Raw genomic sequence first — 7,765 nt, 5'->3', positions numbered from 1 at the left:
GGTACTTCCTTTTATTTTATTTTATTTGGAAAGGCCTTTTATTGTTATTATTTGAATTTAAAAATAGCAACAAGTGAGAGATCAAACCAGGGTGACAAAACACAAGGCAAGACGTCATGCAGAGAAAGTTACGTGACACTTGCTATTAACTGCCTCTTTCTCGCTCTTGGATTGGCTAACTTAAAATTTGAAGCACATTTGTCAAAATATTAGTGGACGGGCGTATCATATCATGTGTAAGGTTATCTCCAATAAACATCGGCAAGTTGGCACTTGGCAGCAGCTAATCGCATTGTTGACACACTATTTTTTAATATAAGAAAAAGATGGCAGGCTTGGCCGGCAAGGCAAAGCAACCATTTGGATTGTCAAATGCCCTTCTTCAGAAATCAATAATTGTTATTCCAGTCTCCCGACTACTGTTTAATTTCTAGCCTTTGTCTTTTACTCTTCCATCTTTCCCTCCGGTAACAATTTGGTAATTTATCAAAGACAGTCAACAAGGGACAAAAATATTTCATTTTCGCGTTATTTATTTAAATGTATGATTATTTGGAACTTATGAACGAATTGGTTGTTAGAAGAAATGAGAAAAATGTTATCGTCCACAACATCAAACGCAACTTGAGTTGATAGGTTTAAAACTTTGGAGTTAAAATATTCAAATAAAATAAAGATTTTTCATGTTGCTATGACTCAAGTTAGCCGAAGTTAGATGCGTATTTATATGACTTTGTCTATGAAGGTCTATATATGCAACTAGTGGTTTGGACCAAGCAAAAAGAGTCTCATCGGCACAGCTGCAGTGAAGAACAAGGGTGAGTTGGCTTGGTCCATTCTCTGTTTCCGAAGAAAATGGCTTCTTATGCAATGGAGGATTTTGTTGGAAATGGGGTTCTCAAAGGACAGCTCCCAAAGCTGTTAGAAGAAGGCTGGGATGATGTTCCAACCCTTAAGGTAATGAATGCAGAGGATATGGATGCAATAAATATGACACAACAACAAAAGGTTGGTTTGTATTGTGAATCGGCTTCTCATCCCCCCCCCCCCCCCCCCCCCCCCCCCCCCCCCCCCTCCTTCTTGCAAAAACATGTACAGTTCTTTGTATTTAAGAGTAGCTATTTCCCTTACATGTGAAGCAAGAATCTAAAGTCGATAAGTTTCATCAATGAATTTAAGTTCTGTAGTTCAAAAATTACAATCTAATTTCTGCCCTCAGGACTGACTTTCGTTTACTGTAGGATGCACTAGAAATCAGATCATACCTGCACGATCGTGCTTTGATGCAATATGCTGACATATTTGAGGCCTCTGGAAAATCTCTTCCTGAACTTCTTAACTTAAGCACTGGGGACTTGTCTTCCCAGTTTGGCATGAAGAGAGGTCATATGGCTCGGTTCAAGGACAGAACCAGTGCATGCTCTGATCCCATGCCCAAATGGGATACTCTCACTGCAAGGAATAACAGTAGTATACCATCTAGAAACAATAGCATTTACAAGAGTTATACATCAATCAAATCCACAAAGATGCAGAGTGTAAGATCATCCCTGTCAAGAACCGGTGCAAATAAATCCCTAGAACAATCACTGGCTGATTTTAAGATCAAAGATGGATACACCTTCAAAGGAATTGTAGCTGCGGGACCAGCTGTGCCCCGAGTATGTGGTTGCATACAAGCTCCTCCAGTCAATGAAAAGGTTGCTCCTTACTCTGCCATTGAGAACATCTCAATTCAGAAACTAACCCCTGAGTACAAGATCGGAATGGAGCGTTTGGTGAAAACAAAGACACCTCCAATGAAGGCTTTAGAGTTGTGGCGAGAAAGGCCAGCTGTCCTCCTCTGCATTCGCCGTCCTGGGTAAACACTCCATGTACTTCATATCTTGACTGGCATGTTTAACTCTAAAGACTGCGCTCGTGATTCACTTGTATAGCATGCAAAGTAAATACATATAACCACATCTAGCTATAGATGATCGAGCAGTAATGAGACTTCAATGTCAAATGTTACAAAGGGAAAAATGCTTAGAAAGCTGATTAAGAATTGGATGCAGGCGTATAGAGAAATAATCAACTTTAGCAATAAAAAGATGCATTCTTTCTTCAATTTTTCATGTGTAAAAATTCTGTCCCACTTTTGTTCTTTACATCTCTTGAACTTTAAACAGGTGCATCATGTGCAGAGCAGAAGCTCACCAGTTGTACGCAAAAAAACCAATATTTGATGCCTTGGGAATTCAACTATTTGCTGTTCTTCACGAATACATAGAATCAGAGGTACAGAGAGTTGTGGTAAGACTTATTCTTCTATCAGTTGACTGATCTTTCTTTGACATGTGATTTCCATAGTGCAGGTGAAAGATTTCTGGCCACGATATTGGGGTGGTGTTGTAGTCTATGACCAGGGTATGGAATTCTTTAAAGCTCTCGGGGGTGGAAAGTTGCTCAAGGACAAGTTCCTATCAGGATTTCTTCTAAACCCCCGAGCTATTGCAAACTATAAGCGTGCAAGAACCCTGGGAGTAGAGCAAAACTTTAAAGGTGAAGGTGAAATTAAGGGCGGGCTCTTTATCGTTGGCAGAGGACGAAGTGGTATAGCTTACCAGTTTATCGAGAGGAATTTTGGTGATTGGGCACCTCTAGCTGAAGCAATTGAGATCTGTACCCAACTGCAGGTAAAAATTGTTGGTTTCTCTGATTTTGTAATGCAAATGTTTTCCACTAAAAGAGTTACTAACCATCTTCTGTTCAACCTGAAACAGGACCAACAGCAAGATCAATCAGAGACAATCAAAACATCACAAGAATAGTATTTAAGTTTGCTACAATTTTCACGTCTTCTTCAGATTTACATCTAGTAAATTTCTATTTTCTTTTATTACAGGAGAGAGATCTAGTCTAATTTCATCATTCTTTTCTTAAGGCTTGCCACTTGTATTTCCTTGTGTGGGTTGTATGGATAATAATTTTTTAATTCAAATACTGCAATTTATTCTAACTATTTGAAAGTACTGCTCTTCAAATAAAGTTTTAGCCTGTCGATCACCAAGCAAAAATACTACATCTCCCATTGAAGTTACTACCATGACAAACAAATTGGAATAATATGACACTTATGATTGATCTAGTTGAAACAGTTGGGTTCACATAATATTAAAGTAGGTATTATATACAATATTTTTTCAGCAGTAATTTGCAACATAAACACAATCTTGAGAATTAAATCCAATTCAAAAGACCTTGTTCTTTATTTAATTGACTTATCAAAAACAACATTTTCAGGAAGAAAAAAAAAGGAAAAGCAAAATAGAAAAAGATCTAAATCAAAATGCAACCAAACAATTGCATTCATCTGAAAATGACAAGCAGTACATCACGTGGAAACAGATGAGTCACGGTAATCATGAAAGAAAAATTTAAGCAAGCATTCATATCCAACAGTATCCGTATGAAACTAGGTGTTTGTCAAAGGTTAAGAGGAACTACGTGCTTTGAAGTTGGATGTGAGCCAGACCAGCTAGGTTCTTTCAATTCCCAGCCCACAGGATTGGATGATGGGATCCCACAAATCACATGTGGGTACTAACAATAAATCATTATTCAGAATTCATTGAAGGATACAATGTCCAATGCCCATACCTTATTTCTTACTATTTCTTCAAAAGTTCATATTATTAAGAGGTGAAGGAGTAAAAAGTTGAGAGAAAGTGAAGAGATGGAAAAAGGAGAATTCATGATAAGAGGTGGAGGGAGCTTTGGCCTATGACCGATTTTGAAGAATGTGGGGTTTGTGAAATTTCTCCTTATCCTCGCATTATTTAATTAAAAAAAATACTGCAAGAAATGATCTTCCATGTGCATCATACATACGCCATAGGTTTTTCCAACATCAGAACCATGATCCAATCACACGCAACCATGTAATAAACATGTGTCACACAGAATTAGGCTGACCTTTATGCATCTTTATGTTACCAAAGGAAAATTATAAAAGTTTTAATGTCTTACCTCAGAAACCCAATAGTCCATCAAAGCAAAATTTGAAAAGCTGGCAAACGACTTGGTGCTAGGCAAGCCACCACTCTTTTGGGTTGAACAATGAACAGAGCAAGTTACCTTCCCACTTATAAAATATGTGAATAACTTTTAACCAAACTTTTCCAATAGTCATGATTTCCTTGTTATATAAATTTGACAGCTGGGATCATCAGATCAAAAGTGTACAATATGTATGACCCAACAAAGATGTTCTTATGGAATGATATGGATCCCAAATGTCCTGATGAGAATCCTAAGTAGTGTCATGGTCACCATTTGATGCCCTGTAATACTTGGATTTGGTCGTTCACCTATACCAGGTTTATTTAATTTTTAAAACAGCTATGGCACCCAGGGAACTTCATCACCAGAAATTCCCACACGAGCACTCTCTATTTTTAAATAAATGAAACCTGACAACATCTCATACCAGTATCTCTCTTCGGGTGATCTTTGAAATATATTTAGTGGCGTTGTGGCAATCACTACAAACCCTAAGGTTTTTAACCACTCATATGGGAAGGCCAGGAGGAATAAACAACAATCCAAATGTGATTGTATATTTAATTTTTAGAACAGCTATGGCACCCAGGGAACCTCATCACCAGAAATCCCCACATGAGCATTCTCCATTTTTAAATAAATGAAACCTGACAGCATCTCTTACCAGTATCTCTCTTTGGGTGATCTTTGAAATATATTTAGTGGCGTTGTGGCAATCACTACAAACCCTAAGGTTTTTAACCACTCGTATGGGAAGGCCAGGAGGAATAAACAACAATCCAAATGCAATTGCAAGCTTCTCACTGTGGTGGTTAAGCATCTTTATTTTCTCTGATAACTCAACATCATGAAGAACAGAACTCATATCTGGCACATATCCCTCCTTTATCATTTTGCGGTTTAGTTTCTCCAGCTCAGCATATATTTGATCAGAATATGGACTTGACCAGTCATCTGCTGAAAAAATATGCACTCTGCTCTTGTATTTGATCCAACTACATCCCGGATCCTTCCTCACTCCCTTTTCTCTCATTGTTCTCCTTAATTGGGAAACATGGTCCCATTTGCCTTTGGATGCATAGATACTTGAGAGCAAGACATAGCTTGCAGGGTTATAGGGATCCAATTCCAGAAGAGACTCTGCAGCCCATTTCCCAATTTCCACGTTGCCGTGAATTCTACATGAGCTCAACAAGGTGGCCCAACCAATTGTATCAGGAGGGAAAGGCATTTTATTTATAAAACTTTTTGCTTCTTCTAACCTTCCTGCTCGGCTAAGAATGTCAATCATGCAAGTGTAGTGATCATGAATTGGTCTAATTCCATACTCTTTGACCATTATCTCAAAATAATGACGTCCTTTCTCCACTAATCCCGCTCTGCTGCAAGCTGAAAGAACTCCAATGAGAGTAACTTCATCAGGTTTCAAACCATGGGACAGCATTTTTTCAAACAAATCAATTGTTTCATTGGCTTTTCCAAATTTTGCATACCCTGAAACCAAAGCTGTCCATGAAACTTCATCCCTGACATTCATCTCGTTGAACAGCCGATGAGAATCTTCTATGTTTCCACATTTACCATAAAAAGTAACAAGTGCGTTGGATACTGTAATAAAGGAAATTAAGCCAGTAACTAATGATCGACCATGAAACTGGGTACCCTCTTCCAAGCTTGCCAGATTTGCACAGGAGCTAATTACACTCCCTAGAGTAAAATCATCAGGTTCAATCCCATTTCTCTGCATATTACAAAATATCTTAACAGCTTCTTCACTGCATCCATTCTGGCCATAACCCACCAGCATTGCAGTCCATGAGACAACATTTTTCCGAGCCATTTTCCTGAAAACTGATTCTGCATATTTTATGCTCTTGCACTTGCAATACATATCAACAAGAGCACTTCCCACAAAGACATTATCCTTATGATCATTCCTGATTATAAAAGCATGAATCTGTTTCCCTTCTTCCAAAGCCAACAAACCCCCACAAGCAGTCAATACACTTCCAAATGTAAACTGATCCATAGCCAAGCCTTCCAATCTCATCTCTCTAAACAAATCAATAGCTTCTCTCTCCAAACCATTTTGCATGAGTCCTGTAATCATTGTGGTCCACGAAATCGAATCTTTGTCCTTCATACCACGAAACAACCTCCTTGACTCCTCAACCAACCCACGTCTTAGAAGCCCTGTGATCATCGTATTATACATAACAATATTCTTCTCAGGCAACTCATCAAAACCCCGCTTGGCATCATAAATCAACCCCAATTTTGCATACATATCTACCAAAGGACTACCCACAAACACATATGAGCCAAAACCAAATTTCAAAATATGCCCATGAATCTGTCTCCCCAAATCAACGCAACGTCGACTTGAAGACATTATAAGCATCGTTGAAAATGTAATCCTACTTAAATTACCAAGCCCATCTTTCAACATCAAGTTATAGACCTTAACTGCGTCGTTAACAGAACCATGACTAGCATGCCCTGAAATAAGCAAATTCCAAGAAACACCATCGTGAAATGGCATGTAATGAAACACACTGTTCATTTCGGAAAGATTGCCAGATTTAGAATAAGCAGAGAGAATAGTGTTCCATGAGAAAAGGTTTGGCTGGGCCATTTTGTCGAACAGGCGGCGTGCATACTTAATGTTGCCTACTTTGCTGTAACAATTGACGAGACAGTTCGAAAGAAATGTTTCCGGGTCCGTCAAGGTTTTGATTATAAGGCAGTGGATTTTCTTGAGTTGCGATTGGTCTTTGTTTTCGCAGCAGAGTTTTAGCAAGGAAGCGTAGTGGTTGGAAGGTGAAGACATGTGTCGTGTTGTGCTTACTGGCGGGAACTGCTCTTAACCTTACTGCCACCGAGTTTGTTGTCAGAAAACAAAAACAAAAACAAAAACAAAACGATCCCGAACTGGAAACTGTGTTCATATGGGCTCCATCCAGTTCATGTACTTAGACGACTGCGACCCCATGGGGCGCCGTCGAATGGCCACATCATTTTTTTTTTTTAAAATTTCGGTTGACTTTTTAATTATTAGATGCTGCGTAGACTGAGATGTACCGTGTCCTCGGCCACTAACGCAGTCGATCCCTAAATTACTAATTAAAATATAAACGAAGTTATGAGTGATATTGCTACGTATTATTCAAAATATAATATATTTTGTTTAAAAATTACTAATTTTTACTCTATAGACAGACTATCAAGGGTATGTTTGAATTTAATTTAATTTAGTGTCATTTTTTTTATTTTTTGGGTTTTTTCTTTTGGTGGGAGGGCTACTCACTAATTTTGTACATGGATCAAGACATCATTTACAACCCCATTTCCTTTCACTCAAATGTCACAGAATATAAATTTTAATTTTGAGGGAAAAAGAAAATAGAAACTATTTTTGGTCTAAAATACAAATGATTGCACATTATGTTTAATAATGGAGAGAGGTCAGATTCCAGGCTGTTAATCCGACTAACATCCCTTTTTCTTCTTAGGCTTGTATTTTCCCTGTCCTAGACTCAGAATGAGAATGAGAATGAACCATTCATAAAACTCACATGCATTTTTATTTGCATCTCACAGTGGATATGCTTCTATCTTATGCACTACCAGATTCTCGAATTGATTGATAACCCCGCCCTCGGACAAATTCCAATTAAAAAAATCCTGAGCATAATCCAGTCAAAGAGTATACACCTTTCCG

At 38.2% G+C, this 7,765-nt stretch overlaps 2 protein-coding genes across 4 annotated transcripts; one reads left to right on the top strand and one right to left on the bottom strand.

Moving 5' to 3' along the window:
* Positions 1-387: 387 nt before the first annotated feature.
* Positions 388-3,001, top strand: LOC102631181 (uncharacterized). Its single transcript, XM_006484215.4, has 5 exons — positions 388-1,008; positions 1,242-1,861; positions 2,172-2,280; positions 2,358-2,678; positions 2,766-3,001. The coding sequence occupies exons 1-5, from the start codon at positions 856-858 to the stop codon at positions 2,811-2,813; spliced, it is 1,251 nt and encodes a 416-aa protein (XP_006484278.1). The 5' UTR covers positions 388-855; the 3' UTR covers positions 2,814-3,001.
* LOC102630869 (putative pentatricopeptide repeat-containing protein At1g68930) lies at positions 1,142-7,140 on the bottom strand. Of its 3 annotated transcripts, XM_052440004.1 has the most exons (3): positions 4,709-7,140; positions 2,200-2,756; positions 1,142-1,928 (listed from the first exon to the last, which is right to left on the bottom strand). In XM_052440004.1, the coding sequence occupies exons 1-2, from the start codon at positions 6,872-6,874 to the stop codon at positions 2,643-2,645; spliced, it is 2,280 nt and encodes a 759-aa protein (XP_052295964.1). In that variant the 5' UTR covers positions 6,875-7,140; the 3' UTR covers positions 1,142-1,928; positions 2,200-2,642. The 3 variants fall into 3 exon arrangements, with proteins under 3 accessions (XP_052295964.1, XP_006484277.1, XP_052295963.1); XM_006484214.4 differs by having other exon boundaries at positions 1,142-2,756; positions 4,012-7,140; XM_052440003.1 differs by having other exon boundaries at positions 1,142-2,756.
* Positions 7,141-7,765: the final 625 nt, after the last annotated feature.

The sequence above is a fragment of the Citrus sinensis genome, chromosome 4 (assembly GCF_022201045.2).
Source record: "Citrus sinensis cultivar Valencia sweet orange chromosome 4, DVS_A1.0, whole genome shotgun sequence".
In the NCBI taxonomy this organism is placed as follows: Eukaryota; Viridiplantae; Streptophyta; class Magnoliopsida; order Sapindales; family Rutaceae; genus Citrus; species Citrus sinensis.
The sequence above is the reverse complement of the archived record's forward strand: the minus strand, read 5'-3'. Positions and strand labels throughout refer to the sequence as shown.

Excerpts from the sequence above, each read along its gene's own strand:
- LOC102631181 (XM_006484215.4), top strand. The coding sequence starts at position 856 with ATGGCTTCTTATGCAATGGAGGATTTTGTTGGAAATGGGGTTCTCAAA. Across the intron at positions 1,009-1,241 it reads ATATGACACAACAACAAAAG|GATGCACTAGAAATCAGATC; the intron begins GTTGGTTTGTAT and ends CGTTTACTGTAG. Across the intron at positions 2,281-2,357 it reads ACGAATACATAGAATCAGAG|GTGAAAGATTTCTGGCCACG; the intron begins GTACAGAGAGTT and ends TCCATAGTGCAG.
- LOC102630869 (XM_052440003.1), bottom strand. The coding sequence starts at position 6,874 with ATGTCTTCACCTTCCAACCACTACGCTTCCTTGCTAAAACTCTGCTGC. Across the intron at positions 2,757-4,708 it reads TCACCCAAAGAGAGATACTG|GTTGAACAGAAGATGGTTAG; the intron begins GTAAGAGATGCT and ends GTCCTGTTTCAG.